A 19,201-nucleotide genomic window follows, 5' to 3' on the forward strand; every position below is an offset into this window, starting at 1 on the left:
GCACTCACGCACACACTCACGCACACACTCACGCACACTCACGCGCGCACTCACGCGCGCACACACCTCCCAAACGCGCCACACAAAGCAGGCGCCGCACTCTCTGAAGGCTCCCTTGCCAGCGCCCCCATCTCCACCAGAGAAGACCCCTCCCAAGGGAAGCCCTTCTTGTCCCCCAGGTTTATCAGTGAGAGCCCCACCCTCCTTTCACAGTGGCCAGACAGGCCGGGGCACCCTGGAGACAGAGCTGGCCCCAGGCCAGGCCACTGTGTTCAGCCGCTGCCCCCATGTCAGGAGATGCCTGGGAGCCGGCCAGAGATACCCTGGAACACTGGGGGACCCACGCGGAGCAGGGGGCCCGGGGACCCTGTGAGCACAGGAGCTGCCTGGAGGAGCGCCCCTATTTATTGCGGGGTCCAGCCTCTGCTCCCACTGGGCTAAAAATTCCTGTCGCCCACCATGTGCCATGTCCCAGGCGGTGGGACAAACTGCCAAACAAGAGGAAGGACTGAACTACTTGCCCACTGCCAGAGAAGGGTCTTCAGAAGCCCCAGATACCAGCTGGACCTGGGGGGCAGCCGTGCCACCGGTTCTGGTGAAGGCCAGGAGGTGGCAAAAAGGCCACCTCCCCCACTGATAACCCCATGGGGGGGGGGTGCTTCTGACTGCCCACTGCCCCACTGCCCTGCCCCAGCCAGGGCACAGCCAAGTGGAGGGGGTGTCACATGAGCAGGCATGTGAGAAGTGGGCCTGCTGCCCAGGGCAGGGATGTGGAGTCCTGAAACGGGCAGGGTGGGAGTTAACCTGCCTGGGTGGGGGCATTGGTGTGCAGGGGCTGGCTGCCCAAACTCCCTGAGCCAATGCTCAGGCTAGCAGGAAGGGATTTCACTTCTCATTGTGCCCTGGTCTCTTTGTTAGGCACCAGAGGGTGAAGGAGCAGGGGGCAGGGAGCTGAGATGAGGAGTTAAGATCCTTAGTGGGCCCAGACAAAGGGGGCTTTATAGACTCAGAGTGGGGGGCCGAGAGCAGGGTGGGGAGGAAGGAGGCGGGAATGCAGGCCCGGGTGGCCATGAGCTCCCCGGCAGCCAGTTTGGGGCTGAGGTTGGACTCCCCCCCTCGTCCTCATAGCTATAGACTTTGTGCAGGGGGTAGTACTTGCTGCTTTGCACCTGGACCTGCAGCCATGAGTCTAGGGAGCCCCTCATCCCTGGCCACCCCTCCTCTCAGAGATCTGGTGGGCCCACACACTCCCAGTCTCCCCCGCCCAGCTGGCTGTGGCCTCCCTTGGTTTCCCTGCCAAGCCCTCTCAGCGGCCTCATGGCCCCAGTCTGCTACCAGAGTACCCTGCTGGCTGCCTGGGTAGGGGAGGGATAGACTTGGGTGGGGTCACAAGGCTATGGGGTCAATGGGGCTCTTTGTCCCTGCAGACAGATTCCATCTTGGGCTACACAGACAGGAGACAGAGGAGAGCGCCAGCCAGCAAGTTTGTCCTACAGACCCTGCCCCAGCCTCTCCCCGGCCATGGCCATGGCGGCGCTAGCCCCTGGCTGGAGGCATCTCTATCTTCTCAGCGGGTTTGGTTTCCCCTGGTTCTCTTTCAGTGCTGAAGGAGCCACTTGAGAGTGAAAATGAGGAGGAGTCAGCAGCCGCCCATGCCTCGGAAGCAGCTCTTGCTTGGCCTGGCCTAACGCCTGGGATTGTGTTTTGCGAGATTGAATTCTGCCTGTACCCAGAGATGCTGATCTGGCCCTGAGGAGTAGACTCCTACAAGCCAAAGTCACGGTGTCTAGATTGTTAGGTGCCAAAGCTGTTTTACCAGCATGCCGGAGTGCCACGGGAAGCTTTATAGGCCGCATGCCTGTGAAGGGAGCCAGGCCCACCATCTCTGCTAGGCCTGTGGGGTCCAAGTGGGCGGCCCCCCGTCCTACTCTTTCCCAGCCTGCTGGATCCCCAACCAGCTCTGGCTCTGTGTTTCCCGTTTCTACGCCCCACATGGACCAGGACCTTCAAACACAGCTTTGCCTCAGATGGGAGCAGTGGGCTTGGGGGCAGGCCCAGCCCAGGTAACTGGAAGACTCTCTTCTCCCTGGATGTATCTTGGACAAAAACCCTCCTTTTTAGGGGCAAAAATAATGTCAAGGTCACATTTACCAGTCATCTGTATGAAGCCTCAACTCACACTGGAGACACCAAGTCTCAAATGCTGGTTTTGCCATCCAGCAGCTGCGGGGGTGTGCGCAGGTGACCTCTCCTCTGAGAGTGAAAGGTCCAGTGAGCGGTGAGTCTAAAATGCTTAGGCCACTGGCAGGCACATGCCTCATCTATGAAGAGCCAGACTCGTTCATCTTATGTTGACTATTATTATAGTGTAGCAGGCGGTCACTTCTGACCGTGTCTCCAAATTTCCATGGACCGGAACCGGGCTACCCCTTTGGGGGTCGCACCTGCCTTCAGCTAAGCGGGGAACAAAAGTGATGAAGGGCGCTTTCCTGCCTCATGCTGCCCCTATCTCCAGCCTGCTTCCCGTGGCTTCTGTAGCTTCCAGGTTCCCTGGGGAACCAAGAACCTGAGGCAGACAACTCCAGGGGTGTCCTGGGCCTGAGAGGGGAGGAAGGCGGAGGATTACTCAGGAGGGAATAGAAGATGAGAGGGGAGAGGGCTGGTGCCCATGGGCCCCACTTCTCCACCTGCTGCTCTGAGAACAAAGCCAAGAATGATGCAATCTCAGCCTGGTGCAGCTGAGGCTGCAGGGCCCTGAGAGGAAGAGTGGGCACGGCGGGGGCTGGGGGGTGCAGGCAGTGGGCAGCAGGGCAGATGCAGGGGGCTTGTCGGGGCTGGATCTGAATGCCCCATCCATGAGTGGCTCCAGGAGCCCCCACCTGGGTCAGACCCTCCCCAACCACAGCTGCTGTCAAAGCCAGAATCAGACATGATGCAACCAGGACATCATTCCGGGCGGTGTCCTCAGAAGGCAGAGCACCTGCCCAAGGGGCGGGGCTAGGGGCAGAGGGTGAGTGCAGAGACCCGCTGAGTCTGAGCTCCCATTGGGCCCTTCACCAGCAGGCCTCTGTCTCTGTCCTGCTTTCTCTCATCCTGGAGACAAGAGGCAAAACCCTCAGGAGAAGGCAGGGTGGGAAGGCTTCGCAGACCCCCAACCCAGGGCCTGCACGAAGCGTTACATGTTTAACGAATGAAGTAAAACCAAAGACAAGCACTGACATGGGTCTGGACCCCAGTATCAGGAGGCCAAGCCTGGCACCCCCTTGGGAGCGGGATACCATTAGCATGCACCAGCAGCAGAGGGGAGGGGCTGTGCCATGAGGGTGGCACAGCCCCTGGGTGTCTGCCTCAGCTCCCACTCTGCCTGGGAGCCAAGAGAACAAAGGGTCTCCCTCCACCTGGGGCAAAGTGTCCGCGTAAGGATGTGTCAAGGGCCGGAGCCCCGAAGGGACAGGGCATCACACGGGGCCAGCAGAGGAGGACTGCAGAGGCTGCGTTCAGGAATACTTAAACCCAGTCTGGCGCCGCCGCCAGAGCTGACAGCTGGGGGGCCTTGCCCAGAGTAGCCACTAGGTGGCAGGAAAGGCCCACAACTGGTCCAGCTCCACCCGCTTCCCCAGGCGGCACCCTACCCTCCAGCAGCCCCCCTTCTGCGGGAGGACCTGCCTGCACATCACTGCGGCCTCTGGCCTGCACTGACCAGAGTCCCGAAGTCTATTCATTCTCCTTTCTGCCTTTGGGACAACAAAAGGCTTTCAACCCTTCTCCAAATGACGATAATAATTAGTGTCCCCAGGACTATGGTGATGGTACAGGGGTGACTTGGTGATGGGAAACACATGGGGAATACAACGGAGATGAAATAAAAAAAAGTACAAATGATGTAAAAATAAACTATAATAATAATAATAATAATAATAATAATAATAATAATAATAATAATTAGTGTCCCTGTCTGTTTATTGAGTGCTTGCTGGCGAGTTACCAGGCTTGTTCATGCATTATCTCATTTATTTGCACGCAAGTTAAGTAAAAATACTCTCCCTCTTTCAAGAGGAGATAGTCTGAGAAAGCATAAATAGATTGGCCAAGATCACACGACTAGCTGGTCTCAAATGCTGGGGTGGGGGGTGCTCACAGGGGCATGTAGGTGCATGCAGGCGTGAGGAGGCCCAGGCCCCATCAGAGGCATCTGAGTTTTGTCCACCATCCCTACCGCCCCTTGAGATTCTAAGGGGGTGTGAGGTTCAAAAACCCCTGTCCCGGCTGAGCGGACTGCCCTGCCCTGCTCCTCCCCGAGTACTCAGCCAGGGCTCCCCTCTCTAGCCTTGCTTCCAGTGACTTTCCACTCCAAACCTGGCCCAGGCTGCACCCCTACTGACCACCTCCCCCTCCTGGCCTGGCTGTCTTTATTTTCAGCAAACTAGGGGCATCCCTTGGTATGCCAGCACTGCTACTTGTGGGGCAGGTCAGGGCAGATGAGCCAGACAGGACCCCCCCCCCCCGTCCTTTCTGCATGAAGTAGGAGTCTGGCATGTCTAACATTAGACCTACAGTCACTTTTGTAAGTTGTGTCTCATTCAAAGAAACAGCACTGTACGCAGACGAAAAGGGGCATCTATCTCTACTGCAGTTTTCTTCACCAACACCAGGGTATGGGGTGGGTGGCAGCTGCAGGGTGGGCCCCTGCCTGTCAACCTCTCACGCAGAGTGCGCTTGCCAGACTCTTTCGTTCTGTTGGGCCCTTCCAATCTGGCCCAAGCTCAGCTGTTACCTCCCCACACTTCTGTTTCTCTGCCAGTCCAAACCTGGCTGGCCTTGCCTCTTCTCCCATGGTCCTGGGATCTGCAGAATCACTAAATATGGGTTTCTCAGGAGGGGGTGGAGCCTGCTACCCCACAGGATGAGATGAGAAGCCTGGGATAAACAGGAGGGCAGGGAGCTGAGCTCTCTCTAAATGCAGGATTCCTGCCAAGGGAGAATTCAGCAGGGCCAGAGGATGGTTTGGTGCAACCTCTAGTCACTGGACAAAGCTTGCTGACTCTCCAACTGGCAGCATCCTCCCCCTGAAGGGAAGCAGTTCAGTCAGTTGATGCCTCTGGCACCAGGCAGAGGCCGTCCGTGGACCACCTTTGGCGCATCTTCAGTTCTGGCTTTATTGCCTGGGAGCTGATCTCACCCTTCCTCTTTTCCACCAGTAGAAAGACCAGTTGTATAGGTGAAAAAAGGGAGATATCTGAACTAGGACAGGGTGACTAGGGAGAGGTGTGTCGTCAAATCACAGCTTAAATGGGGACCAGAGATTAGGATAACATTGCAGCTAACATTCCTCTTGAAAATCAGTGGAGGGCAGTTGTTCCACAAGAGCCCAGGGCTCACCCAGCCAGGGCCTCTGGGCAGCTCTGTGTCTTCGGCTGTGCGCCAGATGAACAGGCACTCCTGAGATGCCCACTCTGAGAGGCTGGGGGAGCTAACACAGACAGCAAATCCATTTTCCATCTCATCCTCGACTGGGGGACAGACCTGGAGTGGAGGGGGCACGTTCCTGCACTGTAGTAATTTACCATGGGCTTGCAGCCGCTTAAGAGAGTCAAGTAAGCCAGCTCTGTGCGTGATGAAATGCTGCTGAAGTGGGTTGGAATAGACTGTGATGGAATAAAATTCACAGGGTGCATTTCAGGTTTGGGGAGTGAAGAGGGTAACAGGGGTAGTTTTATTTGGGGCTGTTCCCAAAAGAATGCCCTTTTTTCTCTGGGCCTATCACCCAAGTCAGAAAGAACTAGGACCAACCTTTCCTAACCCTCGATAATAGGAGCAACGCTACTTGAAAGGATGAACCCTGCCTCTACTTGAAGGGCACCCACCTATGGTGATGGCACACAGGCAAATTGGTGGTGGGAAGCCCACCAGGACTACAAATGAGATGAAAAAATGCACAAAATGAAGAATGATGTAAAAAAAAAAAAAAAAGGCACTTACACTCAGCTAATGGTGTTCAGCTTCCTTCTGAGTGACAGTGTCGAACAACGGCCAGCCGAGCATTTGAGAAATGCCAGTTAAACATTTTTCTTTAAAAAAAAAAAAAAAAATATATATATATAAATATATTTGCATGGAAGAACTGGGGTACAGGCTAGAGGTGTAGGGGTTGAGAGGATTCACCACCAGAGTGGGGAGCATAACAGGCTGAAATACACTGCTGAGGGGAGCAGCAGGCGAGACAAGAGAAGTCTGCTGCACCATGTGGGTCTAAACTCAGGCCACCACAGTGGGCCACTGAGGTGACAGCACTGAGACTTAACGCCTCCAGGGAGGCCCCCCATTTTCCTTGTAATGTTCTTTTCTCATAGCTTAGAGAGAGCACCTTCTCTTCCAAAATTGAAGCCAACTGTAGCCACGAGGTAGTGCTGCCACAGAAGGGCTATCAGAACCGGCATGAGCCTGCTTCACCTGCAGTGGACCTGTGATTTGTGAACGAGCAGGGTTCCAAGGCTCCCTATGAAAATGCTGCTTCCTGAGAGAGAACCAGGGTCTCATATCTCAGTTGCTTCCCACTGTGGAAAGAAATTACTCAAAACACCCCACAATGTGCCAAGGTGACACACTGGTCCTCTGAGTGGAGAATTTGAGAATGGGGAGGGAAAGTAAAAGATCTGAGGAGTTCTGAGTGCCCATAGTCATCAATTAGAGGAACATCCCTGGACTTTTTCTCTCCCTAGAGCTCAAAAAGGAATGAACAAGAAAGGCAGAAGGGACCAGGTGACACTAAACACCTTGCAGGCCCCCCTCTCTGGGAGGAGCCCTATACCTCTGCTCACCAGGCAGAAGCACTCGGTATCCCCACAAAACTCTCCTGTACTTCCTGGAAGGAGAAAACAGCACTGAGCAAACCATCAGTCTCCGGGGATTTTTCAACGGGAATTTTTTTTGACAAGGTCAGGTCTGGATGTGCTCTCGTTAGCTGACATCACAGGGGTTCCCAGGAGTGGATCATCTGATCCTACTGGGGTGAGGGGAGGGGAGCAGTCACAAGTTGGAAAAGGGATTTAAAAGCACAAATCCAAGTAACATGAGATAATTTCTAAACATTTTTATTTCAAATCTCTTCAACCCTCCCCAAAAAGACATGGGTCAGTACAGCAATCATAAAAAGGAGATACAAACACAAGAGTCAAATGTCTCCCGCACCGACACTTACAAAAAACCGGAAATTGTACATGGGGTTTCCCAACAGGACCTGCAGCAGCTACTAACGTCCCTTTACAAGAGTCAAACATGCCTATTAATACAGTATATACAGACACCCCATTCTGGACTAATCTACAAGGACATCCCAACACCCACCCTCTAGCCCCAGAAAAATACCAAAACACACCCAAAGTGCATTTGTTTTGTATATATCAAAACATCTTTTCCTTTTCCCACCCCACCCTCAAACCCTCCCACCCCATTTAAGATTGGCCTGCAAGTCTATTTTAACCATTTAGTAATTTTTTATAGTTTATGAAAATAAATTATACAGCAACTATTTTAATAAATTAAGCACAAAAAGGGAGAGTTGAGGAGAAAAACTAAATGGGAAGACAAAAGCCAGGCCACGCTTTGGCTTGGAGGAGGGCCAGGGTGCTAGGCGACAGCAGTGGCTGCAGGGGTGTGTGGCTCCCCTTCTGGTAAAGAATTAGCCACCACCAGAGCCCAGAACGACACCCCACTTTGTTGAGTTTCTTGCAAGAAAAAAAAAAAAAAAGTACAGCAGTGGCTGTGCCACAGGCAGCACCAATTTGGGCGTCCCAGAAGCCGGCTGCCCACAGAGTGTGCCTGGGTTATGCTTGTCCCTCAGAAAGGTTCTGGGCCTAGCAGAGCGGGGCAGGTCCCTATGCAAGGGAGCACCACGGAGGAGTAGTCAGACCAGCCTGCCCGGCCCAGCTGGGGCTGGCGCTCAGGCGGGGTGGGCCGCGGCTCTGAGCGGGGCTGTGCAGTCTATGATCAGCCTGGTTTCCTACCAGAGTGTCCTAAGTTATCCTGACACTCTAGCTCCAGGAGCAACTACGATCGCAGTCCAGCTGCAACCAGAATCATGTCTTCCCGCTGTGGCTGGTTGCTTTTGGCCTGCCCCTGATGCCTCCTGGCACGGCGGAGGGAGGGATGGCAGAGGTAAGGGAGCAGTCCCCCAAGTGATGAAATGGGTGTGAAGGCATGTCACAGACTCAGCATGCAGGGCTGGCTTCCTGGGAGGCAGATGGGAAGGGGATGGAAGGGGCGGTGGGGTGGAGGGGGCAGGAAGGGGTACAGGAAGAAACTGAACGGCACCTACCAGGAAGGTCAAGAAGCCATGAAAAGGACAAGGACAATATGGAATCTGCACGTAGAGAAAGGCCTCTCCCTGGCAGGTTAGAGTCAGTATTTGAAATACAGCTCATTCCTCGATGTTTCTAACTGCAGCACCTGAGTCCCCAGTGCCTCTCTGTGGTCCACCCCCACCTCACTCCTCCAGGACTCCGTTCTCCACCTCCTCAAGGCCTCCTGTCATTTTGTGCTGAGCACAAGGGCTCCCATGTCAAAACAGGACAGGGTCACAGGGCCTGGCAGACTTCTTCAACTCTGTGGCCCAATAAGCCTACAGCTAGCATGGTGGTGGGGATTGGGGATTCACACTTTTTTTTTTTTCTTTTTCTTTTTTAATAAAAAAGGTTTTACTCCCCAGGAGCAAATAAATCATTTTGAACTACTGATAAACACTGCTGCAGTGAAAAGAAAGATGGCTACATGTATGCAATAGCACAAATTCAGTGTAAGAACAGCTGTGTTGACAATTAGAGATAAAAGTCATTTATCCACTCCCCCCTTTCCCACAAACCAGACCAAGAGGATTCCCATAGGGAAAATGTCTAATGCAAAAGCTCCTCCCTTAGGGACAGGGGGCATGTCATCTTCTTAAAAAGTGGAAAACAAATGTCAGGTCTCCCCCCAGTGGAGATGCTCTCAACACCCCAGTGGTGGCAAGACTTCTGTAAGTGAAGACACGCACACACGCGCACACACACACACAGACTTCCCGACCTCCTTTCGGCAGCCCTGTAGGGCTCTACCCCAGCGCCTACTCCTCCAGCCTAGGGGCTCAAGGTCAAGGCAGAGGCAGACGGGCAGGGAAGGACTAACCTGATGGCACCCCGGGGCTCTGGCTCTACTTCTGCCTCGGATCTAAGACAACCAGCCCCCCACCCTCACCCTCGGACTCCCTAGCTCCTCCTGGATGTGCACTGAAGGGGACCTGCAGCTAGCTCACAACACTCCCAACCCAACCGAGGCTGACACACAGCCCAAGTAGAAGTGAGAGAGGAGAAGAAACCACGGAGGTGAGCTCCCTGACAGGTCTCTCAGGTGCTCCAGTCCACAGCCCATTCTCAGGTGTTATGTTCACTCTGTCTAGGCAACAGCAGGCCACCAGGCCCGTGTCCTCACCAGTGGCCCAAACTCCTGGCTGTCACCCACTTATCCACTGATCCTGTGCCTCTGTGACAGCTCACATTTCTAGCCATGGCAAGTTGTAGCAGTAGCTGTCCTCAGCTCACAGTGGTTCACGCCCGTCCTGAGGAACCTTACAGTAGATCAATCACAAACAAGTGTGCGGCCAGAGGGTACTGACATCACTCACCCACTACTTCGAACTGATGATGGGGTGCTAGAAGTGAGGATGTTCTCCAGTTTGTGACAGTTAAAATACAACAAACAAAAGGAGCGAGTCTCTTCAGTGGAGTGCACTTCACTCAGCACCACCCAGACTGCAGGGCAGGTGCCGCCAGTGCAGACAATGGCCGATCAGCTGGTTCCGTGCCCTCCCTGTTTACCCCAGCCAGGCGGCCTCTCAGGCAACTGTCCCATCTTCCTACCCCTTCCTCCACCTCTCCTCATGGAGCCTGCCTGCTCATACCTAGGCCATGCCTTGTAGCCACTCCACCAAGGAGGAACTAGGGCCCAGTCTGGGCTGTGACTAAAATACCGATTATGGACACAGATGAACACTACCCTTCCCAGAAGAGAATGAAGGACAGTGGTGATCACGGTGGTCACATCTCCTTAGCTAGCTTGGTTTGGTACTTGATTTCTCTGAATAAAGAACGCCACAGCAGGGACAGAGGTTCTGCCGTCCTCACACAGGCTATGTTGAGAGCAGTGAGGGCCGTGGCCATGGCAGAAGCCTGGCTGGCTTTGGGCTCCATTTCAACACTATTCCCCTCAGCATTCAGACTTGCCCGATGACAGGAAGTTCTGGGCTTGACCATAGCACTGGAAAGGATTCTTTGCTGTTGCTGCTCTAACCTGGGGCTGCGTGCACACTGTTCAGAACACGGCATGCAGATTTTGGCTCCCATGCTTTTAATGCATGTTACTCACCTCCATCCAGCCCCCACCTATGATCCGAAGCTTCATACCACAGAGACCAGCTGTGGTTTACCCTGAGACCATATCCACTCTGAATATCTTCAAAGACATCCCTAGTTTCTCTCTGCTACACAGAGCCATTCTCCAATTGCTTAATCTGTGGCACTCACCTAGAAGCTCCCTTACACCAAATAGCACATCTTATACCTCTTATGTTTTCCACAATATGGAGCTCAGAGCCAGGCAATCACATGCTAAAACATAATTTTAAAATTATGGGTGGCTGATGGTTAAAAATAACTTAAAAAAAAAATATCCTAGCCAGCTGCATATCAGCCAGTTGAAGCTACCACTGAATTCCAGACGACAGGCTCTCCATGACAGTGGAGGAAACTTCCTGCAAGATGGAAAGTTAATCTGTACGCTCAAGAGGCAAGATTCACAGGTTAAATCAAGCTCTGGGGTCACAATATTAACTGGCCAGTAATACCACCAGGAGCCAAGGAGAGAAGAGGTACTTCACAGCAAATCAGTGGCCTATGTTTATGCCACAAAGTTCATTCTGTGGGCCAGTTCTTTTATAGCCAGGAAACTGCAAGTTTCCTCCCTGCTCAGTTACAGGGAGGAAGACTCACCATTCGATGTGGGACACAGGCAGAAGGCCAATGTTTCCAGAAGGTGCAGTCCTATAAATTACTGAGACACTGAGGCTTCACCTAAAGCAGCAGGAAACCACCAATCTGCTATTTGATCTCATGAGATGAGGCAGATATAAACATAAAGGAACCAAAAGAGGCAGCCTCGCAGAGGACTTAATGCAAAATAATAATAAAGACCAAATAGTTCAATTTTCACATCCTATTAGCAAATCTCTTCCCAGAGTAACTCTACGAAAGGCAAACTCATAGCATTATATTACTTGACAGTGGCTACCTTCAGGGAAAAATCAGACTGTTGAAAAGCACTCAGATTTTTCTCTCTCCTCTTCCACTTCCACCTGGAAGACAGGCAACTGTCAAATCAGCATATGACAGACTTTCCAATGAATGGAGGGCAAACAGGGTCTGACTCAGGAAAATGTCTGGGTTGCTAGAAAGAACACACAGAGGAAAGATACTCTTGCTTGCTACCCCCATCCCAGAAGTGGGACGACAGCAAGAGCTGGAGATATATGAGATGTGATGTGATGTTCTCCTCCTCTGTCATCTCAGGAGATCCCATTACAGCTGAGATACTGGGGAGCTTTCTCTGGGAAGAGCACAATTACAACTGCTTCTTTTCTCACCTTCCTCCACATTCCCTCTCACTAGCTGACAGACATATGGAGGCAAATAACACTGACATCTAAGTCATGGGTACAGTTTACCATTCAGAATCTGGAAGCATGCTCCATTAATTTCAGCAGCCCATGACTGGAGTGCTGAACTGCTCAGGTGACGAGAGAAGCTACTGCCTTGACAGCTGGTGGAAGCAATAGGAATGATGTTACCATGACCAGAGTGAAATGTACAGTTATCCCAGGGAAAGGATGGAGGGTGGAGGAGGAACAGGGCTAACTTGAGGTCACGGAGCTTAAGAATTCAGTAAAACTAATTATGAGAGGTGATTCTGCAATCAGATCCCTAAAACCCTAAAAGGAAAGGATGGGAGGAGTTACGACTGAGGCCATTTGCCAATTTTTACCAGCAATATTCTACTGGAGACCACAGACCCTCCTTACTTTTCTGCTCCTACTAAAGCTACCCAACTTGATATGCACTTCTGATTCCTTCTCTTTTCTTCTTCAAGGTCAATGGTAAAGACTAGCACACTGCCTTTGGCACCAGATAAATAACTGTCATAGGCAACCCCCTCTCCTCCCCCCTCCCCTTTAGACCCTCACCCATTGCACCACTTCCAACATGATGGGCCAAACCTCAGCTGCCTTTAAGGTGAGTTTTCCATACCGAAAATTCTAAATCTCCAAAACAAAACTTCTGAGAAAGGAACAGTGTTGAGACTTCTTCCAGTTTTCTAAGGAGCTCATCCAGTCCCTGGACAGCACCGGGGCGATGTGAAAGGTGGAGCCCCGCTTGGAGTATACAGTTGTGTGCTTCTTCTAAGCCCCAGGGTTGTAAAGAAAGCCAAAGTCCTTGCAGAGAGGATCCCAACCCTTCCTATTTCCTCTTGTTTTTTTCTCACTCCTCTTTCCATGGTAGCTTTACTTGGTTCTTCAAACTGGAGCTTGGCAACCAAATGCCTAGGTAAGGAAGAAAGAGCAAGAGTATTTCAACAGGGCAGAACCAAAATGGAGTGTCCAACAGCCTGGTCTCTGAAGTAGAGAAATACAACTAAGAGAGGAGGGCTCGCTAGTCAAATGCTCCCACAACACTGACCCAACTAGAGTGGAGCAGTGGTCTGAGTAGCCTGACTTAGGTGTCATAAAAAGGTCCTAAAATAATCAACAAATGTATCCTACCATTTTTCCTAACTTCTCTTCCACTTTATCTTATCCCTTAATTTTCCACCCATTTTTCCACCTCCTGAGACACACCAGCTATAAGGAATAAAGAGGGACGAGTCTCAGGAGCTATCCCTGGTCACCAATAGCTATAGAAGTCTCAGCTTCTGGCCTTAGAGAAGGCTGACGAAGGCCAGTCAGCATGGCCTCCCCGTTAGAGGCACTCTCTGCCACTCTGCACCTGTACTGGCCGGGACCTGTACGAGAACTCCAGGTAACAGCAGGCCCAGAATAAGTGATCCAATAAAAACAGTCTGGCCAACATGTCATTTCACACAGTAAAGGCCATTTCCTGTGGAAGTATTGGGCCCCTTTTTCAAGGGGTCCTACATCTCCATCAGAAGTAGTACAGCATGATGCTTATTCTCTGCTTTAGGCAATAGTCCCATATTCCAGCAGAGAGACCCTGGGAACTCAGTTCAACCCACCGCCAATACCTAAGAGCCCCGCACTCAGGACTAATGGCTGCCCCCACCTTGTGCCTGATCATATCAGGTCCCTTCCCATCTCAGGGGCTTTATAAGAACCCTTGCTCAGAATGTTTTCTTGTTGACTCTTTAATATTCAGATCTCAGCTAAAATTTCACCTCCTCACACAATCCTCCTTTGATCATTCAAACTTGAGTAGTATCCCACCACTAATCAGCAACTTTATTTTTCTCATAATGTGTATAGTCAACTGAAGTTAGTCTTGTCATTTATTTAAATGTTTGCTGTTTGTCTCTCCCTGAGAACTACAATTTAGTGAACAGAGCCTTTGACTATCTTGCTCAGAAGTCTATTCCCAAATCACTCTGGGTATGTAACAAGTGTATAGATAGTTTGCTGAATAAACAAATGTGGCACTCCAAATAAACAAATGGAAAACCATTTCATTTTTGGATCTGTGAAAAAGGGCATCCTAAAGTTGGACCCAACTCTAACACTTCATACTTACACCCTTAGAAGTCCTTGTGCTGCTTGCTGGAACCACACACAGTAAGTTTAATCACTCTTAGGAAAATCGATCAAGCATTTCTTTTGGTTGTCAAATCCTTCTCATCCATAATATTAACCATGTGTTCTAAAGAGGATAAAATTTGGAGTCCTCCATGATCCTGACCTTTCTTGGGATGTGTTCCTATTATGAGGGCTCCTCACAGGATACAGTACCCACAGCAGCATTCTCTACGTGAAGGGCCCTAATTACTTCTCAAGGGTATGGCAGAATAGATGAACCTCCCTAGTTCCTTCTAACTTCCCACACTAATCTAAAATGTAAAACCACCAAGCAGAAAAATCCTCCTAAACATTAGGGCATTTAGATCTTTTAGAAGTTACTTCCCAAGTATACAATTTGCTTTAAACTAAAGATATGATAAGAAATTATACATCCAGGATCCTCAAAGTTAAAACTCCACAACCTCCCAAAGTTACATTTCTTGATTTCCTCATTCCCTCTCCCCTTGTTAATCCTTCTCGCAGGCTCATAACCTTCCACCAATAGCACAGAATAAGGGAATTCCAGAGTCGAGAGGCAACACACTGCTGGGTTCACCTCAGCCATGGCCCAGGAAGACCAGGGGACGTAAACACCAGCTGCCGTTCTCTCCCATTATGAAGAGTTTAGAGAAGGTTAGAGATAAAGCCTCCATGGAATTCTAAAGCCAATGTTACTGTGGGTCTCTGGCCCCTGCCAATTTGCTCTGTGTGGGAGATGGGGCTGGAGAACAGCGAAGGGTAGAAACCTATGCTTAAAAGAAACCTTTACACACTGAGAGCAAAGATAGTCAAGGCACCTGGCACTCGCCCACCAGGAAGTGAGATCTTGCATGTGATAAATGCCACACTGCCAGGATCACAATTCTGGCACAATTCTGGTTCCCTACTCACCTCTACCTCTTGTTCACATCAACCAAATTACAATTCATCTGCACAAACCATTATTTCAAGGTATTTTATGGGAAAAGAAGTGCCTCCTAGATTAAGTTCCTTCATTTGTTTATTCTTTTCAGTGACCCAAATGGATCTAAGCAGAGGACTGAGTGTCCTATAGCACTGCATTCTAAGTTGTGGGGTAGGTGGAGCTCTCAGTGTGCACACACGCTGCATTTCAAGGTATGTTTGCATTCCCTTGGATGAAGTTTTTTCCCCTTTTGATGTCCTGCTTTATATCATCCGTGCAATATCAAGGTCAGCCATAGTATGAGGAGCCTGCACACTTAACTATATATACTTGGTGTCCTCCTCCTTACTTACATTCAGTGATTAGCTTGCACACTGCTTAATGTTCTTCGAGTGTCTTCTCATGTCTATCTGTTCTTTTCCCAGTTGGGGTACATGCCCTTTAAGTACTTCATGCCCAGATCTGGTAACTCTATTCATAGATATTAGATCAAGGGTTGGGAAGGGGGAACTAGACACAGCGATGACAACTACCAGGAAGACAACTGGCTGAACAATGAGGCAGAGTTCATACCCTTGGTGGTGACCAGCAGGGGCCCCTTGCTACGTGGAGGGCTCTACCTCTTGCTTCTGTTTAGAAATGAGCTGAGCTTCCTTTAGAGACAGGTACACCTCTTCCTGAGGATCATAGTAGTAGAACTTTCGAATATAAGAGATCAGAGGTCTGTGAAAAGCACAAGAGAGATACAGTGTTATTTATATAGAATTTTTTAAAAGAAAGATCCCCTTTATGCAACACTTTCCTCTTCAATTCCTACATGTTAAGACTACACCACTATCTAACAAGCAAATAAAACCCCCATTTTCTCCCTTTGCCACTCTTCAGAGAAACTGAAGGGTGGGGTGCGTGTGCACACACACACATACACACACACCCCTCCCCCTTCCTTCTTGGCTTCAATGTGACAATTCTAGAATCAGTTGCCAAGACAAAGGAGAAGTAAAAGGATAATGCCAATGAATATAGCCAGATTCTGCCTGTGCATTCAGCTTACAGGCCTCGCTAGCACTTGTAACTAACCTCCCTCCTGTCCCAACCCAATCGACCCCCTTTTACTTAGGCAGTGGGAGATCTGGGATGTGATCTATCCGGACAAGCTGTCGGATTCGGAATCTGCAGAGGTGCTGGAGGGATTTGACATTGCTGAATCTGGACACTGGATAGAGTAGCTGGACTGGAGTTGGTGGCAGTCCTTCGAAAAAAACCAAGAGAAATATTCAGATGGAACAACACAGTTAACTACAATTTCTCTCATGAAAAGAATTCAGGGAGGGAAACTCCTTACTAGTTCAAGTGATGTGTTCTGCAGGAGCTCCCTTCCACACAGGACTACTGACCTCCATGTGCAGGAGCACCTCTACCACATCTCACACGCAAGGAAACCTACTCTCCCCTGCAGAGGGCCTTCCTAATGTCACTCCTAACAGCTGAGAGTTGGGCTCTTCAGAAGAGCCCAGTGAAAAAAATGCCACACTGGAGACTTCGCTTGGAATCAAGTGGCCAATCCTAGTCCGAAGATGCTTGGCAAAGGGCAAGAGCCCAAAGCATCCCTGTTGGGAACAGGAAGGGCTTTCTCAGCACATCTAGGCAGTATCTCGAGGGTGAGGACTCAGGAAGGATATTCTGAGGGATCCTGATCAAATTCCATCTGAGAGGCTGGTAAGGAGAAGGCAACAGTTGGGCTCAAAGTTTATAAGCCTATCTCTCCTGTCATTTACTTCCAATCAGAAAAATACGATTAAATCACCTCTTATTTCCTCCTCCTACCAAGACCCTTCAAATTTTAGGCTGGACACAGGAACATAAAGACAAGAAGATGATGTTCTTAAAAGAAAAGCTGTATGTTGCTTAGGCAAGCTGGCATTGGTATTACACCTAGTGGTTGATACCATCCAGGCCTGATGAGAGCCCCAGCCCCTCAAATTTCATCAGTATCAGCAGGCTCTGTGCTAGGAAATTCCACTTCCTAACTCCCAAGACCAGTGCCACCGAATGGAGACACCAGGGTGGCAGAAACACTGAAATAGTTTGTTCAAGGAACAAAGAATATTATGGCTTCAATGATCAAAGGGACTATGAAAGATAAACAAGCAAATTGTTCTCCGAAAGAATCTGAGTAGCAAAATCCTTGAAAGAATTATTTTCTGTCATTATCATAGGGAAAGAAACTCTGTACACAAAACTTGTTGGAAAATGAAGTCTCTACTGTTTTTTTTTGGAGTTTAATTTCAGTTTTTAAATTGTGTTTAAAGGTTTGAGAAGAAAAGTCTAAATTTACGGATTACCTCCTGAAGACCTTTCAGGACAACTAAGTTTCTAAAAACAAGTTTTCTAAACTTGTTTTAGAAAACAAGTTTTCTAAAAACAAAAAAGTAGACATACAGATTATATTGTTACTAAACTAAAACTCAAAAATATTTAACTCATTTAGTTCAAAACTATACTCTTAAGATAATATTATTATCCCCACTACACATGAAAAAGCTGAAGCCTTTAAGGTTTTGGGGGCTTGGGCACAGATCCAACAAAGCTGGCCTGCCTGGGACACCTGCTCTGTCTAAAGAAGAGGTTAGGGGCCTCCCTGGTGGTCAGTGGGTTAAACCGCAGCACTGAGAAGCTCGCACAGCAGCTTCAATGTGAGTTCGATCTCTGGCCAGGGAGGGGACCCACATGGCGTGGCCTGTACCCCAGGTCTGTATACATAAATAACTCTTTAAAAAGAAAGAAAGAAGAGGTTAGCTCCAGGAATCTTTCCAGGGGAGTCTCCTGGCTTCTCCCCAGAGCACCACCCTCGCAGTGTGACAGAGGGAGTGCCCTGGCATCAAGTCATAGCACCTTGATTCTTGAGCAGCCTCTTCTCACTCCCACCCCTTCAAGCCTATGTGATTCCTTCCACATAAAAAAGAGAAAAGAAAAGAATTCACACATGGATTTCCCTCTTCAATTTAAACTTAAGTGGTTTTAAAAATGATTTGAGGTTCAAGTGACTGAACTTAATTCTTTCATTTGTTTGTAAATTTTTCTTTAGTAAGTTAAGCTATGGCAACAAAGTTTTTTGGAAGAAGGTTGTAATATTGCTAAATTCAAAATGATGTTTGAGAGATAAAAGTTAATTTATGTAGGCCCTCCCTGGTGGCGCAGCGGGTTAAAGCCACTTCCGCATGAGTTCGATCCCTGCCGGCCTTGGAGGTGACCCACATCGCAAGGCAGACCTCTCCTGCTCCCCTCAGCAGTGTACTTCATCGGTCTGCCTGTTCTGCTCCCCACTCTGTCTCTGGTGAAGACTCTCATCCTCCGTATCTCTGGCCTGTACCCCAGTTCTGTATGACTAAATAAATAAATCTTTTAAAAAAAAAGTAATTTATGTATCTGATAATTATTTATTCCCAAAGACATAGTACTAGAGGACTTGTGTTTAAAGGAATCAGGATAATAGCATACAATTATCCAACTGCTTGCCTTCTTGGCCATCTGACCTATTGAAGCGAGTTGCTTTTAGCCTTAAGTTTGCAAACAGCTATCTGAAACCTGCCCATATACTGTTTGTCCCAAACACAGCAAGTGACTGAAGTTCTCGCATCCAGGTGGTGTTAGCAGAAAGGGATTAGAAAAGGAAATCAATCCAAGACACCAGTGCAGCCTATGGGAAAGGACAAGGTACTATGTTGATCATCATAAACTTTCCTCTGGTCCTCATGCTGGGGTCCTGGACATAAATTCAGTTTTTAACCAGTATTTTCTCTTCCCCAAACAAGGACCAGGTTAGAGGTCACAAACCTCCCAAGTCTGAGAACTGGGGCACACAGTTCTTTGTGGTCCCTGAAGACCAGAATTACCCAGCTCAAAATATCAGTAGTGCTGACTGGAGAAACCCTGTGATAAGGGAAAGCCACGTCACCAAAATAAAGTAATTACAAGCTTAACAGTAGTTACAACAGAGGAAGTGGCCAATTTCCTTAGAGTTGTCCAGTTCAAAGTAAGATTAAAACAAAGTTGTTTTTTTTTTTTCTCATACATATCACAGATATGGGAATTTCCCAATTAAGAAGGACATGTTCGCTTTGAACTCTGGCTCTGATAGTACTTTGTGCTAAGCCAATCATATTCTCTTTACGACTACTGGCTGGTGTTAGGGATTTGATTTATAAATGTGAAATGGACCAGAGCGAGATAGAATCAGTGACCTTAGATGTATTATGACCACGCTCCAATACTATAAGAAGAGATAAGGAGAGAACCAAACTCAAGTGCTATCATTCTTACCAAGAGTCCCTACTCTAGATGCCAATTATTCCATTTATTCTAATTAATTTCCTTCTGCTTCTGATTTGCTACCATTCAGAACTTTCTCATTAGTCAGAGCTTTACGGTTC

The 19,201-nt window shown here is 49.2% G+C and overlaps 1 protein-coding gene across 2 annotated transcripts in view; it reads right to left on the bottom strand.

Annotated features, from left to right (window-relative positions):
* Positions 1 to 7,451: 7,451 nt before the first annotated feature.
* SOCS7 (suppressor of cytokine signaling 7) overlaps positions 7,452 to 19,201 on the bottom strand; it is a 28,375-nt gene continuing 16,625 nt past the window's right edge. For both annotated transcript variants that reach the window (XM_012726496.1, XM_004684272.2), the window contains 3 exons: positions 15,885 to 16,020; positions 15,342 to 15,491; positions 7,452 to 12,622 (listed from right to left, as the gene is read on the bottom strand). In XM_012726496.1, the coding sequence (XP_012581950.1) occupies positions 15,371 to 15,491; positions 15,885 to 16,020 (257 nt within the window). In that variant the 3' untranslated portion in view covers positions 7,452 to 12,622; positions 15,342 to 15,370. The remainder of the gene's footprint in view (positions 12,623 to 15,341; positions 15,492 to 15,884; positions 16,021 to 19,201) is intronic.

The sequence above is a fragment of the Condylura cristata genome, unplaced genomic scaffold, assembly GCF_000260355.1.
Source record: "Condylura cristata isolate star-nosed mole 26May11 unplaced genomic scaffold, ConCri1.0 scaffold00017, whole genome shotgun sequence".
Classification (NCBI taxonomy): Eukaryota; Metazoa; Chordata; class Mammalia; order Eulipotyphla; family Talpidae; genus Condylura; species Condylura cristata.